The 20130-nt window shown below is 38.8% G+C and overlaps 1 protein-coding gene across 1 annotated transcript; it reads left to right on the plus strand.

The window, feature by feature from the left end:
* The first annotated feature begins 297 nt into the window (after nucleotides 1-297).
* Nucleotides 298-19401, plus strand: sppl3 (signal peptide peptidase 3). The gene is made up of 11 exons (XM_026296617.1): nucleotides 298-760; nucleotides 10750-10827; nucleotides 12897-12988; nucleotides 13090-13209; nucleotides 13430-13508; nucleotides 14667-14779; nucleotides 16000-16106; nucleotides 16746-16909; nucleotides 17160-17350; nucleotides 17462-17571; nucleotides 17983-19401. Exons 1-11 carry the CDS (start codon nucleotides 735-737, stop codon nucleotides 18052-18054), a joined length of 1152 nt encoding a protein of 383 aa, XP_026152402.1. The 5' UTR covers nucleotides 298-734; the 3' UTR covers nucleotides 18055-19401.
* The last annotated feature ends 729 nt before the right edge of the window (nucleotides 19402-20130 follow it).

Raw genomic sequence — 20130 nt, forward strand, 5'->3', positions numbered from 1 at the left:
CAAAACCTTTACCATTCACTTTTAAAATGTGCTTTTCTAACCCGTTTCTCCTCTTAATTCGTTAAACGAGCCCACTGTTGATGTGGTTTCACGATTATGTCAATAACTGCACCGTGAATTAAGCGTATTAATTTATAACCATAATGAGCATTTGATCATATAGTATAGGCTGCAATGCTGCTAGCTAAAGGGAAACCATCGCAAGCGTTTCAGTGCACAGAAGCATTTCAGTGCACGTCCTACTTGTAAACCTCTACAGCAGGGCGATTTTGCGCGTTCCCGTGACTCTCGCCACCGAAAACAAAGCTGAACGTCTTCCATAACAGCTAGGGGTGCAGACTTGAGGGATATCCGAATTTATTCTGGATACATCGTAGTGAATATGGATTTACAGTGGGTGTAGCATCGTTGGAGACCGAGCCTTCTTGGCTGGGGTGACGGCAGGACATTAGCAAAACCGACGAAAATAACATCAGTGTAATTTTTTTCCTCGGGGTGCTTTGTCTTGTCCACCTAACGATAGCAAACCATCATTCCCATTTCAATTGCAAGATAATTCAGCTAGTGGTTGCTAGCTGCTGCCGGGATCTAACATCATGTTGTCACCTAAAAGAAACTGCTAGGACGTCGGATTGTGAAGGAAAAGCAGAAAACCTCGCCGAGGTCCCAACGGGTTGTCACCGGGACCTGAATCTGTGTTAGCCACAGTCGCGGAGCCCACAGTTTTCGGCGCTATGGCGGAGCAAGGCTACTCGTCTTGGTGAGTGCGCACAGGCTTCTCGCTGCCGACGAGTAGTAACGTTAGCTACCTGACGTTAGCCAAGCCAAATGGATATATGGGTGTCTGAGCCAGGGAACTGTATTTCTTTGATTCACAAAACACCTGGCTCTTCGTGCAGACGCTTTATCACCACTCAGAGAGCAAAATGTCATTTATCCATATATTTTTTTTCTGCTGCTCTAATATTGCTAACAGGTAACCGAGCTGTGGTTAGCTAGCAGCGGCTAATCAGCCTCACCAGCTGATTGTGTGCTAATGCTAATGCTAACCAGCTTCAGTCAATCTTAATGGTGCTATTGTGAGCGGATGCTAACGAGCTAGCTGCTTAGCTAAGGGCTTGATAAGCTCATCGGCTCAGCCGCCTGACATTATCGGCTCTCATTTTCTGTATTTTTTAATTTCGCACAATAAGAACAACGTTTCAGGAAATTGTCAAGCAGATTAGTGGACGTTAGCTGAGCGAAAATAACAGCGTTAGCAGCTTAGATGGCTAGCCTTCGTCGTCGACCTGCAGCACACAATAACAAAGGTCCTGCCGTGGAGCTAAGTAAGCTAACAGGCAGTCTTGACCCAAAATGCCAGTTTTCTGTGAGCTTGGTGATATGACACATGACAGGCTGTCACAAGTCATTTTGGCAGAGCTGTAAAATATTCATTCTTAAAGCTGGGTTAGTGTTTTAGGTCGTTTTTACTGCTCGGGAATATCAGAAAAACAGAAACCAGACAGAGATTATGTGATCAGTGAATTGCGTTGTTCTCATGAATGAAAATGACGTGACTTTGTTGAGGCCTAGCTAATTAGTCAAAGCTAAAGTGTTTTGTTTTATCACAACAGCCTGAGTTTGGTGTTTTTTTTTTTTTATCGGGTGTATGGCTGGTTAAAACCAAACCAGGCCAAGTTCATTAGATGGTTGTGGTTCATAGAAATGCTGTGGTTTGATCTTCCAGGTTTAATTCAATGCTGGAGTTTTTGTGAATTTATCAGAAAAGGACTTTATTGTTTTTTGTATAAACTGTATGGTTTTCATTAGTTGGTTTAATCTTACTGCTTTTCCAGCTTTTCTCTCTATTGAGTGTATTTTTAAACAATATAATGGTTTTGTGTTATTGTAGTTTTCATAACCACTGTCAGAAAGCTGTCAGAAGGTTTCACCTTTGTTGTGGTGCAAAGCTCTTTATTGTTTATCTCATGCATCCGGCATATTAATACATGAGTCAAATTTCACCTGCATGTTGTTGCGGATAGGGAAGCTAATATGATGTCAATTTTAATTATCAATATTCGGCACATTGCAAACAATGGTAGTTTTACCAAGGATTTAAACTAAACACTTGAGAGTTGAGATTGAGGTTCTGTTTTTTAGGGTGGCCAAACATCTACTGGAAAATAGACTGCCGCTTAAACGCTGACAAAATGTCAAATTTGAAACTAGTAAATTATCATATTGCCAAATAGATGCAATGACAATCCAGTTTTTCGTATTTGTTCTAAAATCACGATTAAGTGATTAAGATTAAGCTTACCTAAAACCCCAAAGTTGATCCCATATTAATTTGATGTTTTACTTTTCACAGCAAAAGTTTGCATTATAATAGTGAAAATGACATTTTGTAATGATTATAGGGCAGAGACCCCTAGGAATGTGGCCTAGGTTCCGATTTGCACCTGTAGGATAACAAGATATGTTTACAGATACAATCATTTTATAATGGCATCCATTCCATGGGGGTCTGAATTTACACTTGGTATAAATATGCATTTTTCTGGCATTGAGATTGGATTCAAATACGCAAATTAGTTTGACAGGGCTGGTGGGTTTGTCAGCAGTGCCATAGATTGGAATAATTCTTTTAAAAAAAAAAAAAAAAAGCTTTTAGGAGTGAAAGTATTTTCTTACTGCTGTTACATATAGTCTCTGTTTTGCCACCTCCTCTACAACTGTGTCTGTCCACAACCATCCATCTCTACATATTCACGGTTCCATTTTTGCAATTAAAAAAAATCATTATAGTTTTTAATATTTATGTATAGTGCAGTTTTAGTAAATGCATACATTTAACACAAACTTTATTTAAAAATGATCAGAACAATAGAAAAAGCAAAGCATCGTTTAAGTTTTAAAAGAGGCCAGGTGGGTTGAGAAGTCACATATCAAGGGAACAAATCATTGATAGGGAGCCAATCTTGCCAGAAAAATACATATTGGTGTTTTCACTTTTTAAACACATGTAGCACAAAAGGAACCACAAGATAAAACAAATAGAAAATCTTTTACTTCATCAGAATAAAAAGAGAAGTGAAATATTTAAACAGGTTTCTATACAATGCTGTATATGTTGAAACCTTAGGTGTTTGTGTTAAGCTAAACATGTCCTGCTCCACCAACTGATTATTTTCGTCCTTCTTTAATCTGTATTTGTTTTTGATAAAAATGCAGGAGAATAGAGAAAATACCAGTTATAATTTCACCAATAATTTTTGTTGATTGACTAATTGATTAATCAGTGCATCTTTAATTAAGATAGATCTTGCCATCTAATAATGCTCATTTAGACAACACACAGCTATATTTCTTAAAATGGTGTTTTTTGTGAAAATTGCCCAAACATCCCTAGCAAAAGAAAAATCCCATATCACTAGGTCTTTAGTTTGTTCTTACTCGTGTGAATGTGCTAAAGAGAAAAACGTGTTGATGGTGACCATCTGTTGTGCAGGTAAAAACCTAAATGTCACTGACAAACTTCAGAGATGAAGTCAAAGCTGTTATGTTCATGCTGGCTGATCACTAAGTCATTTTTGATTTCATTGTTTGTGTATGGACTCAGTCAACCTGATCAAAATATCATAGAGATTTCTATACTGATCTCAACATAGTCATCTGCTAGATAAGTTTCACATCACTGGCTGCTTTGTAACAAATGTCCTTTTGGTTTGAGAGGCAGTTTTTACCTTCACATCTTTTTGTCAAGGGAACACATTCTCCACGTTTCACTTCTTTGTTTTCAGTTTTGCGGCTTGATAAAGCGCTTGCAAGGAATCAGAATTTTTCAACCATCACATTTAAGGTGAAATTGTGAAAGTGGTGCTTTCTGAATCCCAGATAGAGATATTCCATCACACAGACAGACACTGAGTAAGAGCAGATCTGTGCAGTTGTTGTATAGTATTTAAATTACTTCATCCTGCTAAATGTCACATGCTCTGTTCCACGTTTTTTGCATTGTGGTAAGTCGCAGCACTTAATTCTGTGTAATTTCCATTCATAACTTTTGGTCTAGCTGTTGTTTTCTTGGATTTAGTTGAACATGTTATTAGACAGCCGAGGAGTCCCTTCTGTATTATCCTCAGGGGTGGTTGTACAGGTGTGATTATGTGGCAGGGGGATGTAACAAGACATCCCAGTAAAATGTACAATATGAGTGAGAAAGACAGGACTTTTGTGTCAGAGAAAAGTGGTAAGCATGATTATCACAACAATCAAAAGTAAATATGATGTGATCACGCACCTACTTTTGTTTCAAGTCATAAAGTAATGTTTGAAGGCATGCCTGTTTTAATTTAAACTAAACTGAATATTTCTTTTGTGTTTGGGACCTTACCTGTTTACTGGAGGTGATGTATTGAAATACAAACACTTGCAGCTGACACACACGTGCGCACACACACACACATAAAGTAGCAGATAGAGTGTCTTTGTAACACAAAGGTAAACCAGGGTATCACTTGGCTTATGACTAAGCTGGGTTTGACACTCCTCAGCACTGATAAAAAATTAAATGATATAGTTGAGACTCTGGTCTGCCACATTGAATCTCCATAGTGAACGCTGCATGTATCAAGCTAATCATCAAATTGTGTTTAGGAATATATGTGGTATTTTCTATCATGTCTGTGGGTTAGTTGTGACAAAAAGCTTAATTTAAAGCTTAAAATAATGGTGAAACATAAAATAATGGCAAACACCCACAAGAACCTGTATCCAGCAATGTTGTGGTGTTTTGTACTTGATAAATGACTTACATTGTTAATTGTTCATCAAAATCCCAATAATTTTCACTCATTTAACTAATTAATGAATTGATTGTTTTAGCACAGCTTTTTCACAGTTAATGCTGGAGATCTAATGGAGAGGATCCGTGAGCAAGAAAATAAATATTTGCTGTTCTATATCATGCAATGCAAAGAGCTCAGTTTTGTCTTAAGCAAAAAAAAAATCTTTAATGGGCCATTTTAGTATGTTATCAAAGAAGTTATCTTGAAGATTAGTCTATGAGTAAATTTTTTCTTTCCCTTTGCCCTTTTTTATTAATGGATTCTTCAGGAAACATGGTTATTAGTCTAATCTCATAATCCTATCTGTAAGACTGACCACTGTACAGTCTAATTCAAGCTCTGCTTTTTTAGCCACTGACAAGTCGTTTATGCTGGAGTAGGTAAAATTGAAAGTACTGACTTCTGCAAAATAAAAATGAACTAACTTTTGAGACCAAAAATGGCAGCATTCACTGTCCCATGCTCATTTATAGCTATTTTGTTCTAGATTAATGGTTTATGTGCAATTAAGATGGTGGAATTGTCAGCTTAGTGCATGTTGGTTAGTTTGAATCTGATGGATTACTGAAGCACCTGTTGCCTGTGTCCAAAACAGAAGTGCCACTAAAGATTATTCTCCAGAACTTGAAAGCCTGAATTGTTTTAATTTGGAGAGACAATAGTCTAACCCATTTCATATTTGGAAATGAAGATTCCACTCATGGTGTTCATGCGCCTTGAGAAAATTAAAACAATGATTAGATGTGGATTTTGGTCTTAATTAGCGTGACTGGTAGCTACTAAACCAACATCATGAATAAACGCAGCCATAGGAACTCACATGCTGTCCCTGTCAATCTTTTCTATTTGTTTCATGTCTATGTTGAAGACAGAAATGTCAGAGAAGCATCTAGACACACACCAGAACAGCGATGCAGGGGAGGTGTACTTAAAGAGACAAAAAGGTCACAGCTAAGCACAAATTACATTCATGTTCCTGAAGGATGTAGCCCATTATGTTCACGATTGGATCAGAAAGTGGAGGCAGACAAATGTTAATTCCCCATCCAGCAGCATCTCCACCCACTAGCTTCTGTAAGCTGGTGTTAACGATAGTACAAGTAAAATGAACATATATATGCTAGGAGCTCACAGTTGCCAGTTTATGTCACATATCTCCAAGTGTGTGTCAAGGAGGACGCTATCCCCAACTCACAGCAGCAGCATTTGTACACATCGTCATTATGGCCTGTTGACCTGGCCCTTAGTGGTCAAGTCATGCATGCAACTGACTTGATGGAGGACGGTATTGGAATTGTGTTATTGAAAACCTAGTCTGTCAGTGAACAAGGACGTCTTATGGCACTTTGGGCTGCCATCCAGCCCTCAACAGTCCGGGATTGTATTTTGTTTTTAAATGTTCCATTCATCTATCTCACCCATGTTCTACAGCCTTCTGTGCACAGAATTCAGACCAACCAGTTCGATACTAGAATATGAATTAGGCCTGTGGTAGATTAAACTAGCTGTCTATCTGCTTGCTGTGTTGACAGTGAGGCAGTGACATCATTAGTGTCGAAGAACAAGGTCAGTTTTCTTACCCTTTTCTCAATGTTTGAAGCCAAACTGCTGATAAGACATTTAACCTATTTAGGTCAGAAGGTACGAAGAAGAAACGCCTGCCTAAAGATTGTGTTGTTAGACATCCATATAAGTCTACATCCTGGATCAAGTGTACCTGGCCTCATTGTAATTTGACACATCCTCAAAGATGATGCCTGCTCACTCTATTTTTTAGCCATTAAGAAGAAGCCTGTATTAGACAGAGTAGAGCTCAAAGTTGCAGCATTGTTATTCCATATCCCTTCCTATTCACACTGTAGTCATTCCTGTACTACTGAATGAATGAAAGGAGATTCAGACAGGAGATTCCTGCTTTTTTCCTCAGCATCACAGTCAAACCTGTGAATTCCTGTCACATGCGCACCAGAATGAAAAATGATTTGAGGCGCTGGGTCTTTTTATGCAAGTGGCGTTTCTGTCTCAGTGCTTGTTTGAAAACTAGTGATACAGCCCAGCGATACTCAGAAATGAAACACTATTCACTGCATGCCTGCAGAAAATGAGAAATACCTTGTAGCAGATATGATCCTGATCAGTTAATCTTTTTTGACCAAGCCAAAATGCATTACCTTATGAGCCCAGTGCAGGTTTTTGTATAGTTACTATACTTTTCCTCGAGTAAATGCTTATTATATTTTTGTCTTTGTACCAGTTATGACCCAGACAGATCTGTTCTTATCAGTGTAGAAAACGTTCTAGTGAATATCTCATACTGCGTGCATCGCCAACACAATTACAGTATATTGCAGAGGTAACTTAATCATCTTTCTGTGTCGCTTCACAATAACCAAGTAAGGATTAACTGCTGCCTACACTTTTAGGGGAGTGTGTGACAGTTTTGCCTTCAAAAGAACAATCCAGAGCTCACTGCATTATATTAAAAAAATAGGTCCAGTAGTAAAAATAGGAAAAACTATTACAGATGTTATTTCAACTCAGTAGTTCATTTAGATATATAGCTTGCAGTGTAAAAGATTTAAGTATGATTCAGTCAGTACTGTGTGGATTTGTGACAATAGTCAATTTGTGACTGTTTCTCTGCTCTACTGGGGTTTTTCCTGTGTTGAGCATCTGTCATGACTTGTATGGCTTTCTGTGAACGTCTCTCATTTACTGCTCTCTAAATAATAAACACACAGGAGTTTATGCTTCAATGAACATTAAATTCAACACTTCTGAAAACAGCCTGAGCGGTATTGAATTTTTAGAGTTGACAGATATTATCTTTTTAAAAGGGAACAATAGTCATTTTGGATGCTCGAATAAAATGGCAGGGGGTAAATGTGATGCATTAAGTAGCTAAGTCAGGAGCAGTTCAGGCAGCTCATTATTAGTCTTCACCTGATTACTTGGACAGATGGATTTGCTGATAGCTAATTGATTTCAAGACATTAAAATTCCTAGGAGCTAAAATATAGAACACAGCAGCTTTGATGTGAATACAAAGGTAGATCAGCAATGTAGATCTTTTTTGGATCACTTTTTGTTTTTGTTTTTTTTTAAATATCAGCTTAGGTTCCTCACCCACACCGGAGTTTGACAGGAGAAAGACGGGATCAAATATGCACCTCTCAAACACAATACATCTGAAGGAAGTACTTTAGATTGTCAGCCTCATCTTTTCCCAGAAAGTCTTTTATTATAAGGTTGCATTTCAATACTATGCTATGTCAAAGCCTTGGATGATCAATTTGGGGCCAGTTTGGTGCTCAGCCATGGCATAGGTCTGCAAACTAGATGCCCAAAAGTCACACATTTTTCTGTAAAAACTGTGCTTGTCCTTCATCAGCTCCTCTTTATTTTGTCTCACAAAACACAACATGTGCAAATAGTGTGTGTAGGGTGTAGGTCAAGAGGTATTTATATTTTCACAGGAACAATTTTTTTCTGCTGTAAGGTCTGCTGATTACCTGTGGTAAGCTCAGACTGACATGCTCTACTTGTCAATGTCAGGTTTGTTTGCTTTGTTGGATCATAAGGATAGCTTCTTGCAGTAATGTCTTGCTTGAATGCCACGGGTTGTGTTTTGTACCAGCAGCCATGTCAGATGCATTTCAGTCTGCTCAGTTAGTTTACACCTGTGTTGTTTTAGGATGACGACAGTGTGTCATTAAACATTGAATATGCAACATGCTTTGAATATGCATTATACAAACTAAACTAAAACTAAATAAATTTGACTCATATGCACCCAATTACATTAATATTTATAATGATGTTAATTTTACCCTTTGTAGATAGTTTCCAGTGTGCCTAGAGCCCTTATTCAGTTTCATTATCAATAATGTTTTCTCTCCAGTTCTTTTTTTAAAATGCAACATGATTTGCAATTCATTTTTCTTGCTCTCGAATTGTTTCTCTCTCCTCTCTGTTTTGTGTATATATAATTATGAGGCCCAGTGATTACGGGGGAACAGAATATGTTTAGCACTTTGCAACACAGAAGCATTTTCATGTACATGCCAGCATCAGAAATGAGAAATGTTCATATAGTTTCATGTTGTATTAGAGGGTGTCTGAAAAGGATTTTCGATTTTTCAGTGTCATAAATTAGACCACAGTGTTAATAGTCCAACAGTAAAACTGAATTGTGCTGACCCATTTCTTCTTACGTACACAAGCCACAGGCCACTTGCTTATTCTATAAATTTGATTTACTGTTTGGTTAGTTTACACTTGCTGTTTTTTGCATACACACTTCAGTCTTTTTTTTTTTTTTTTTTTGTCTGTTTCAGAATGGGAGTAGAATCTTTTGTGAATATGGAGATTCATGTTGTTTGAGATGAAATTGACACAAAATTGGACATAATTGACAGAAATTACAGTTGCATATTTGTCTCCGTCTTTATTTTCTGCAGCATGGAATTCTGCGCAAACATGATGTAATATAATTTGACACTGACGACTATATGAGCGTGCCCTAGTCAGCTGAATAGATTAGAATTGATTAGAGTAGAATCTATCAGAAAAAAACCCATTTAGCCAGTGGTTATTTAGGTACCAGTCAAAGGTTTGTCGTCGCCCCGTTTTTTTCCCCACCTGCATCTTTTAGTTTTTATTGACACTCAAGCAGTTTAAGTCCAGTGATTAACATTAATTGGTACAAAGCAAGGTTTAAAGTGCCAGAGGTTTTAAAAAAAAACAAAGAGAGATCAATGAAAACTGCAAATGAATGCAAATTTGCAGAAATCAGGCACTGGGTTGCTTAAAGTAAAGCAAAGGGGATCAAAACAGGTTTTACAGGTGTCCCAACTTTTGTAAACTTTAAACTTTGAGTACTTAAACCATATACTATGATAGAAAAAATGTGTTACTACACCCTCTAAAGCATTATTTGCAATACTATGCAGCAAGTGCTGTATTTTTCTATTATAATGGTTAGAAAAGTGCATTTAATAAAGGGTATCAGCATAATGACCAAAAACCTGCTTTATGGCTCTGTAAGAGAATAATGAGAGGCTTGTGTCCAATGGTAAACAGCAGCACAGACTCCACACTCTCCAGGTGAAGAGTGAAGGCAAAGAAACCTATAAATGCAACACATTTGTAGGAACTAGGAACTTTGGAATCAGTGCTATCTATCCTAAAAAAAAATGTTAAATCGGTTGTACAAAGAATGTCACAGATCTGTTAGGCTGTCAAATGATTGAATATTTAGATTAAATGTAATAAAATTAAAAAATATCCCACGAAAATCCCCAGAAAAACTGAGAAGACCCCAACCTCTTGACCTATAGTGCATGTTGTTAGAAATAATAAATGTTTAGTCAAGTAACATGCAACAGTGTTGTGTAATATTTAACTTGAACAGTATGTCTTAAAGTCTTAAAACCCCCACTGCCATTCTTACAAAGGGTAAAAGGTCAGGGAGGCTCACTAAACATTCACATGTAAATACAATGAAGAATACACACAGAACACTCTTATCAGGACAGATGAGTAGGTGCTTTGACTTAAACTGGCTTCTAATGAATCAGCACTGTGGCCAAAAATGTGAAAAGTCAACACTTTTCAGTGCAGCTGGTAGCATGTGTAAGATTCCAGTTAGAAACAGCAAAACAGGGAATTAATGAGGACTTAGTGCCCTTTAAAAATATTGTTTTTAAGACTGATTTATTTCCCAGCTGTCCCAAGCTGTGTTGATTGAAAAGTAAGCAATGCACATTGTTACTATTTAACAGTGGGATCTCAGTAAGACGATATGAATCATTAAACAAAAGGTGATGCACCTTTTTTTTTTTTCCCCCTGTAGTTTCATTATATATGTTTTTGCTCAGGGTCTAATGTCTGTTTCTTTCTGTCTTCTCTTTAGGGCATACTCCCTAGTTGACTCCAGCCAGGTGTCCACCTTCCTCATCTCCATCCTTCTCATCGTCTATGGCAGCTTCAGGTGAGTGGCAATAAATAAATAAATAGCTGTCAAGAAGATAGTGGACAGTGACTTGCAGAGCACGCTTCCAGCATAAGTAAAACTCATAGGCCTCAGCAAATGGAAATGTTGCAGCAGTGCAAAGGCCACTTAATGTTTTACCTGTCCGTGTGATAAAGATTTTGTTTGCGCAAGACCATGAAGTTGTACATGTGTTCCCCAAGTTTTAGCATGGCCTGTCCTCTCTGTGAGCATGCAACATGCTTAAAAACAGTGGTTACATGCACCTTAGGTATGTACTGTTTATCCCTGCATCCTTGGCTCTGTTCCTGTTGCACAACAAAGGAATCGCTTCTTCTTGGTGTCTGTGGACACCATTGTATTTTGCTGTGCATGTGTGGAACATGTCCATGTATGAATATCCAGCTGTAATAAGAATCGAAATCTGTCCGAGGGCAAGCGGAAACCATGAACCAGCCCCAAGGCTCTCACAATCCAAGTGTACCCTGTGAGCAATGAGTGTATGAGGATTTTGGTACATTTAGAGACCTGCACCTAATGGTGTTTTGATTGATTCGGTTACATTAGGGTACTGATCAAAACACATTTGTTTTTGAGGGCCCCTATTATCAGCTCATTAGCTTCATAGATTTTGACTCTCAGGCAGACTGGAAAGGGTTTGTTTGCTCATTCATCTGTTATTGGATGAAGATACATGATCACTGAGGTGATGGTATCTCAGATTAATTGTATCCGCAGTAACATGTGAGGTACTGATGCAAACTGTCCAATCTAAAACCCACATATTATCAGAGAAGGCTAGAGAAGACAGTCCATGTTCTCACCATGATACAGACTAACTAGGATGCCAGAAGAAAAACACATCTGATTTTTTTTTTTTTTTTTTTTATAAAATGCTTGGGGCATGTTATGGTTTTTGGGCTGAGTGTAAATTTGGAAATCATAAGATCAAGTTGCACTGAGCTCATTGTACTGAGACTGTAGCAGTCAGTGTGCTCACATTCATATATTTTAAGTGCAATTTCAATTTGTGCTTAAAACAAATGGTGATTTGTAAAATCTCCATATCATGAAGTTCTGTGCTTGCTTGAAAACAAAATTTAACAGACTGAGTGGCTAAATGATGGATGACAAATGAAGCTTGTGACTTCAGCGTCAGTGAAGCTTCCCCACCCTTGAAGAGACCAAAAAGCAGTACACTTTGTGTCACCGTTTTTGGCTTTCTGTAAGGAATTTTCTGTATTTGGCTGCATTCACCTTTTCTTCCATTCAAAATCACAATCTGTTTTTTATTAGCCAAATATGAGAGAATACAAAGAATGTGTTTTGGCATTTGAGATGTTTCCAGTCAGAAATCTAGCAGATATTTTGAATTGTCATAGCAGGAAAATCACAGGTCTTACTTATTACATAAATAATGACTTTGTTCTGTTCATGTCCCACTAAAGACCTGACAGTATGACAGTAGTCAGCATGAACAATGCCAGAACACTGAAACTGAAGCAGTTAACATTGATTCAACTATCACTGATTTTAAATTTTGCTTTTCCTAATGTGAAATGTGAAAATACTCTGGAAACATGCAAGGGGAATGGAAAGAATATTTTTATAATGATGTATGACTTTTACAATATTTTAATGCTGTAACTGTTCAGTAATGTTACAGATGTGAAAGTAAAATATTTTGTGGGCTGATGGGACATCTTTTGATTTTCAGTGTAGAGCCACACTGAAATTCACGAGCCTCCTGCCATCTGCAAGGTTCATTCATTCACCCAGTTTGTCTATATTTTGCTTTTTGACTTACATTTTGCACTGAGTCAATGTTTAAAAAAAAAAACTGTTTTTTTGATCATACTCCCCCAGTGAATCCTCTTGTGCAGAAGATGGCACCAACAGCCACCACTTTACGGGACTGATTCATTCACTGTAAACGTCGGCTGTATTTTCTAAGGTCTCGGTACAGGCTGCTGCCTGCTTGCTTTTGAGATTTTATTTACTGATCTTGATCTCCAACACTCTCTCCTGTGCTCTGCCCTCTCCTTCCTTTCTTTCCCTCCCTTGTGCAGGTCATTAAACATGGATTGCGAGAACCAGGAGAAGGATAAAGACGGTAACCCCTCGACAACGGGGTCTTTCAATAACAGCAACACAAACAACAGTGAGTGTTACAGTAATCACTGATGATTTATTGGCTGCACAGCTTGTGGCCACAGTTTACAAAGCTGTAACATTTGTATATCACTTTGTATTGTTTTCCAGGTATTCAGACTATAGACTCCACACAGGCCCTATTCCTGCCCATAGGAGCCTCTGTGTCTCTTCTAGTCATGTTCTTCTTCTTTGACTCAGTACAGGTGGTCTTCACCATCTGCACTGCAGGTAACTAACGCTGTTGAACATAACATAAGAACAAAATTGCTTTTAAAAGGTTGTTCAGTACTTACACACTGGGGAAGGCGTCTTTTCTTTGCTGATTATTGAAACTGTGAAGACTATTATCTGCCCCGTTAAACTGACAAAGAAGGAGCCGAGAAGGAAAGGAGCAGTCTGGCTGTATTAGGCCTGTGGTCTCACTGCTGTGCTTTGTTCTTCTCCTCAGTTCTTGCAACAATTGCATTTGCATTCCTCTTGTTGCCAATGTGCCAGTATCTGACCAGACCCTGCTCCCCACAGAACAAGTAAGAAAACCCTGTGGATTCTTTATCTTTAAATTACATTTGTTGATGTGTGTCTTTAGTATATTCAGAAACCTCAGTGGTTCGGTGTATGTCATTTTTGCAATAAGTTCACTAAAATCACAGTATTTTTTAGTGATGTGGTCATAACTGTGGAAAATAAAGCTGAAATTGTATGCAAGGCTTAATGCCAGTGGGAATTGGGAAATATGTAATAATTTGGGTGAACTAGCCCTTTAGCATGTTTCTTTTCACTTACTGCATTCAAGTCATTTTAATAGTCTCAAAGCTCTCTGGACATGTCTCTGGACATGTGAGCTGTTTCAGTTTCAAGCTACAGTAATATACAAGGACCAACACAGCCCACCTACTCAATAACCAGTATGAACACCCCCCTCTCCAGTTACAGACGCAGAGCCTCTTCTTGGGTTTCAATAAACCTTTGTCTTTGTTTACAGAGCCAATACTAACAAAACCATCTTTTGATCAGCTTGTAATTGTTTTTTATTATGTGTATCTTCATGTTCTCTGGAAGAAAGGCTATGCAAGTTACATTTTGAATATTTTTCAGTTATGCATCTCAGGTGTCTTGTAATTAAAAGTAAAAATTAAAGTCCAGATGAAATTAAAACCATTTTCATTTTCAGTTAGCATGGTGGTCTGTCTTGATCTTCTCAGGCTGTGTGAAAATCAGGGTCTGCCACAGCCTAGTCCAGAAGCACCAAGCTAAAATCTCCAAAAGAGTAACTTCTGCACTTTATCTGCTAAATCTAGTGTTTGGCTCTAGACATTTTAAATATGGAGAATGTTTTTTTTAAATTTATTTTATTTTATTTTTTTTTATGAATGACAAGTTCTCCAGAGATCGAGTCATGGCAACTGGACTTCTAGTTTTTAGGGCTAAACGTTTCACTACTCATCCAAGTAGCTTCATCAGATATATGAATAAGCCAAACACACACTGATCTATCCTTTGACGGGCTCTCACTCACTCCACTCCCTCACCTAAACACATCAGTGCTTGTCACCCTAGTTGTTTTTAGCATATCAGTGCACATGTTACTCAGTGTGAAATTTGAGCCTGTCAGTTTTTGCTGCTGTCACTTCTTTTTATGAATAGTGCTGTAATTTTTAGCATATCTCTACTTTGCATTATTGCAGGATTTCCTTTGGCTGCTGTGGGCGTTTCACTCTGGCCGAGCTGCTGTCATTCTCCCTCTCTGTTATGTTGGTGCTGATCTGGGTGCTGACGGGACACTGGCTTCTCATGGACGGTACGTCGCTCTGTCGTCTGTCTGCGTATCTGTAGCCAGTTTCCTATTCACCAGAATTCACCACACACCAGAAAGTCATTTCAAGTTTCACAGAAAGTCATCATACAGCAGGCGGTGCACCGTGGGGATGCACTTTTCTCTGCAGAGTGATGTGTGGTGCACATTAATGAATGTCACAATTATATGGCAGGAAACAACGAGCAGTATTGAAATACCAGCACAGATCTGTATCTTAAATTGTCCATGTAGCCAACAATTAGAGATTGATCAATATATAAGGGGTGTTAGTGCTGTTGACATATCTGCTAGCTATGATTCTAGAAGGATAAATAAATTAAAACACCCAAGAGTCTGACCTTAATTTATTTTTACTTCTTATGAAAACAGAGGAACTTGACATTACTCATACAGTATAAACTTTTAAAATGCTATTTTCAGTCACTTGCTGCATGACACACAGAAGGAATATAAATCAACTTCTATGTAAAATACAAGTGGAATTGAACTGGTCTTGAACAAAGTTGATCTTTTTTAGTTAAACGCTGACAAAGCAGAGGAAAATGTCTCAGTTCAGTTTTTTTTTTTTTTTTATTTGACCCAGTTGACTTCACTAATTGGAAACATATTGCTGGTAGTCTTCTTAATGTCCACACAACTGTGTGACTATGTAGCCCTGAGACAAATGGTAAGATTTCATTAACAAAAAAAGTTTAAATAAACAACTATAGAATTATTTTAAGTATTCAGTCAATAGTTGAGTTGATTTTAAAATGAAAAGATGAACTTAAATTGGAATGTGATCCCAAGAATCGAAATCTGATCAGTCCTAACATTCAAAACTAAACAAGTTCAGATGAACACTGGACCTGAACAGAATATAATGTCAAAAGCAAGTCACACAGATGTACCATTCTGGTGCCAGTATGCCTGGGTAGAATAATTGCAACAGTATAGTTACTATGCATGCAATGGACCTGTCCAGGGTGTACCCCTGCCTTTTAGTCAAAGAGAGCTGGGATAGGCTCCAGCAGATCCCTCTGATGTGAAGTAGAACATGTACAGAGAAATTTCATCAGAACAGTCTAATTAATTAGGCCTGTGTTCACAGTAATTAGTTTCTTTTAAATAAACTTGCTAAAATCTCTTCCTGCATTGCTTTTTTAGCTCATATCTGCCAAAACGGTGTATTTATCTATAATGTCTTTTTCCCCTCCCTGCAGCTTTAGCAATGGGCTTGTGTGTCGCCATGATAGCCTTCGTGAGGCTTCCCAGCTTGAAGGTGTCTTGCCTGCTGCTGTCGGGACTGCTCATTTATGATGTGTTCTGGGTAAGAGATACTCCCATCCTTATCTTCACTGGTGCCACAGCCGACATACAAGCAACTGGTATGGGTTAAGGCACAGATACATATGTGGACACACCCATGTTGAAAACGTCCACAAGTATTATGTCTTTATAAGTAGATTTTACAAATTAGTAATGATTCGGCTTATGAAAGCATTTCAGTTTGCTTTTAACAGCCCTGAACAGCATGTTCGGATAAAGCATTGTTCGGTTCACTGAACAAATAAGAGCAGAAATTTAAGGAGGTCATTTTCTTTCTCATTCATTTATTGTTTGAATTGTTGCTTCTTTCAGGTTTTCCCTTTACAAAGTAATATCATAACACATTAACAGAGAAAAAACACATTTTTACCCACAAATACTTCTTGTAATGTCCTGCCGGGGTCTACGGCTACGCTTCCCATATTGGTCTCCTAGCAACCTTGCGACCACAACACTGCTGGCAGTGTTATTTCCCCATGCACGCTGACCCTTTATATTCATGGTGTTATAACTAACAAACAAACATTAGGTGAATGAGTCTTTGATCTTTATTTTGTTGGATGTACATGGTTTGAGAACAAGAGTCATCTTGACAAGTCAAAATGAACCCTCATTCCTGGCTCCATGTGTGTCCCTGCAGGTGTTCTTCTCAGCTTACATCTTTAATAGTAATGTGATGGTCAAAGTTGCCACACAGCCTGCTGAAAATCCCATAGATGTTTTGTCCAGGAAGCTCCACTTGGGGCCAGGGATGGGCCGTGATGTCCCCCGTCTCTCACTACCTGGTAAACTGGTCTTTCCCAGGTAAGACTTGTGTAGTCACACGAGGAAAAGAGTGGAATGTTTGGATTTTTTACACATACATTTGTTCCTCTCTGCTGTGTGTTGGTGCACTCAGACATGAGCTTGGTTCAGTCGTTTACTCTCACTTTGACAGTCTTCTGGTTCAGTTTTCAGCCATACTGTTGGCTACCGCTCGTCTCTCTGTGCAATGCAGACAGACCGGTCTGTAGCAGTCTATTTTAATCATTCTCTACTTTTCTCATCCATGCAGCTCCACAGGAAGTCACTTCTCAATGCTGGGAATAGGGGACATTGTGATGCCAGGGCTGCTGTTATGCTTTGTCCTACGTTATGACAACTATAAGAAACAAGCAACTGGTGAAGTGCCAGGACCGGGTAACATGTCCGGACGCATGCAGCGCGTCTCCTATTTCCACTGCACGCTCATTGGATACTTTGTGGGTAAGGAAGCAGTCAATGGATGGCTGGATGCAAAAGCTCACCTTTTTTCTTGTTTTGGTGCAGTTATTTGCACATTTTCTAAGAAGCATGGTTGGTGTTCTCTGTCGGCAGGTCTGCTGACTGCCACCGTGGCCTCCAGGATCCATCGTGCTGCTCAGCCCGCTCTGCTCTACCTGGTGCCCTTCACCCTGCTGCCTCTGCTCACTATGGCCTACCTGAAGGTACACTGAAGGTTTTTATATCTGCTCACCAACAGTGCAGCCAATCTGATTGTTGATTGACGTAATTTTACTCACATGTGCTATTAAAATGCATAACGGCACATATGCATTTTTTTCAAATATTGTCACAGTATTTTATGTAATAAGCTGATTGGGACTGGAGACTGAAACTCAAAACACTGTCAGGCAGGTATCTGTGCTGCAAATATTTGTCTGACTGTGGCAAAAGGTAGTTCAGTCTGTTCATCTCAAATTTAATAAATACTTTTTCAAGGAAGTTTGTCTTCAAATTTAAAGAATGCTTGCATGAAGGATATTTTTTTTGTACAAAAAAATGTGAGGCTAAAGTGCTCTCAGCTGACGTTTGATTCAAGACTCATCACTGGTGTCTAAACCGTGTCTGTGGTCCAGGGGGATTTGCGGCGCATGTGGTCTGAGCCCTTCCATGCCAAGGCCAGCAGCTCTCGCTTCCTGGAGGTATGATGCACCCTGGGCTAAACGACCAGCACGGGGAGGACTGCGGATCCTTTCCTTTAATTAGAGGGAAGGGGAGAGGGCGCACTCACAGTGAGGCCATGTTGTCATCACTTGTTCATGCTTTCTGCCAATCTTCTGTGAAAACCCTCAGAAAGGACACCAGTGTGTGGATCACAACGTCCCTACATCCTCCACGTTTCATCTCCGCTTCCTCTTTTCTGTTTATTTCCTCTTTATTATAGCACATCCTGCCTGCAGTGTTTTTCTTCTGCCCCCCTTCCTGCTCTTTTTTTTTTTTCCTTTTTTTCCCTGTTCTACACTTGGTCTCATTTCCAACTTCCCTCCCATGGCCCACTCCATTCATCAGGCCTCTCCTCTGCATTCTCCTTCTTTGACTGCGTCTTCAATTTCCTCTGCATCTCTGTTTGTCACTGACTCAGATGAACTCGAGGGCCTGGCCACCACCCTTTTTGTGGACTTACAGTTGTGAGATATGGCTGGGGTTTATATATATTTTTTTAGCATTGTCGTGGTCATGATTATTATTATCGATATTAATATTACGGAACAATTTAAACAAACGGAGAAGAGGCTGAGTGTTGCAGTGGCACAGGACAGTGCTCAGGAGCCGCGACACAGTAAAGGAGAAGAGTCCTTCCGCTTCATTCCCGCCTCCCCCATTTTCTTCATATGTCCAATCACCCCTCCACGATGGCTTCTCCCCAGTGCTCCCGCCCTCCTTTGACACTCCGTGCAAGCCCCACTCTCCTCTGCTCATCTGCTGTCCCCATACCCCACCCTCACAGATAACTATGTATTTTATTTAGAAAAGTTTTATTCTTGGCATATACAGAAATGATGCATTATAAATTGTTAAGCTGCCCCCAGTGTTTGAGGGGCCGATTCTATTTGTATATATGTGTACACATGTATTTGCGGTATCTTGAGTTTGTATTTGTGTTTGGGAGCATGTTGAACAGGGTGGGAAACTGATGCTGGACGACGGCCGAATTGTGGTAAATTTTGGCAGCCAGTTGTCATGTCAACCAGCTCGCTTTTAACATTGAGGTTCTTTTCTAAGGTTTGTTGGCTTGTGTGACAGAAACATAGCTAATGGATTTTTGAAAAAATCATTGAAAATCAGTGGCTGGTTGAGGACAAAGTTAGTTTCCTGCTCTTGCGTGTGTGTGTGTGTGTGTGTGTGTGTATGAGATGCGTGAACAGTTGTTTTACTAGGTTTTTATTTGAAATCATGAACTTGATAATAGTCAGGTTTCCATTGATCTGGGTGTGTTCGACCAATTTATGTTTAATCCTGTAAAAACTTGTCAGTACCATCAGTTATCGTTTTTTTTTTTTTAAGTCATTCTGTGGACTGATGGAAATGTAAACAGTGTTTTTTTTTTTTTTTTTTTTTTCTTTCTTTTTTTTTTTTTTCAAATAAACAAATGTTGAATTAATTTTAAGGTATGCTATATTACTTTTCTTCCTGAAACCACATCATACATCATGCACTGTTTTGTATTGAACCCACTCTAAATTTAGATGCATTTATGGCTACAGAAACAATGAAATAATCTCATTTCAGCTCTCACAGGCCTGTAAATGTCTAATGATAAAAGGTGAAGTTGAACTTGACAGCACATCTCAACTTTGTAAATGTCAAGTGTTTCACCTCACTCAATGAAGACCTGACTATTGTCTGGACTTAAGCCTGGAGATGAGAGTGGGATATGAAGATGTACTGTGGTTAGATTCACATGTCATTATAGATAAAACTTTCTCTGGGTGGACAGATCTGTGTGCGCGCACGCGTGAGTGTGTGTGCGTGCGTGTGAGTGTGTGTGCGCGTCTCCTCAAATAACATTAAGTCTGGTTGGACCTAAGGAGGGAGGGATATCAGTTATGACCTTCAGAAAATCAAAAAAAGGACATTAGGGACTAAAGCTAACCCATAGGATGTTTTTACTGTCATCGTTTGGTACCCGATGGTCTTGGCCTTTTTTTTTTTTTTTTTCTTTTTTTTTTATCTTTTTTTTTTTTTTTTTGGTCTTTCCACTGTTTTGTGGTGCTTGTCAGTTA

The sequence above is a fragment of the Mastacembelus armatus genome, chromosome 12 (genome assembly GCF_900324485.2).
Source record: "Mastacembelus armatus chromosome 12, fMasArm1.2, whole genome shotgun sequence".
Taxonomy (NCBI): Eukaryota; Metazoa; Chordata; class Actinopteri; order Synbranchiformes; family Mastacembelidae; genus Mastacembelus; species Mastacembelus armatus.

Bases quoted from the DNA above. Each gene is read 5' to 3' on its own strand.
- sppl3 (XM_026296617.1), top strand. From the start codon at position 735: ATGGCGGAGCAAGGCTACTCGTCTTG. The intron at 10,828-12,896 runs GTGAGTGGCAAT...TCCCTTGTGCAG, and splicing joins ATCGTCTATGGCAGCTTCAG to GTCATTAAACATGGATTGCG. The intron at 17,351-17,461 runs GTAAGGAAGCAG...CTCTGTCGGCAG, and splicing joins GCTCATTGGATACTTTGTGG to GTCTGCTGACTGCCACCGTG.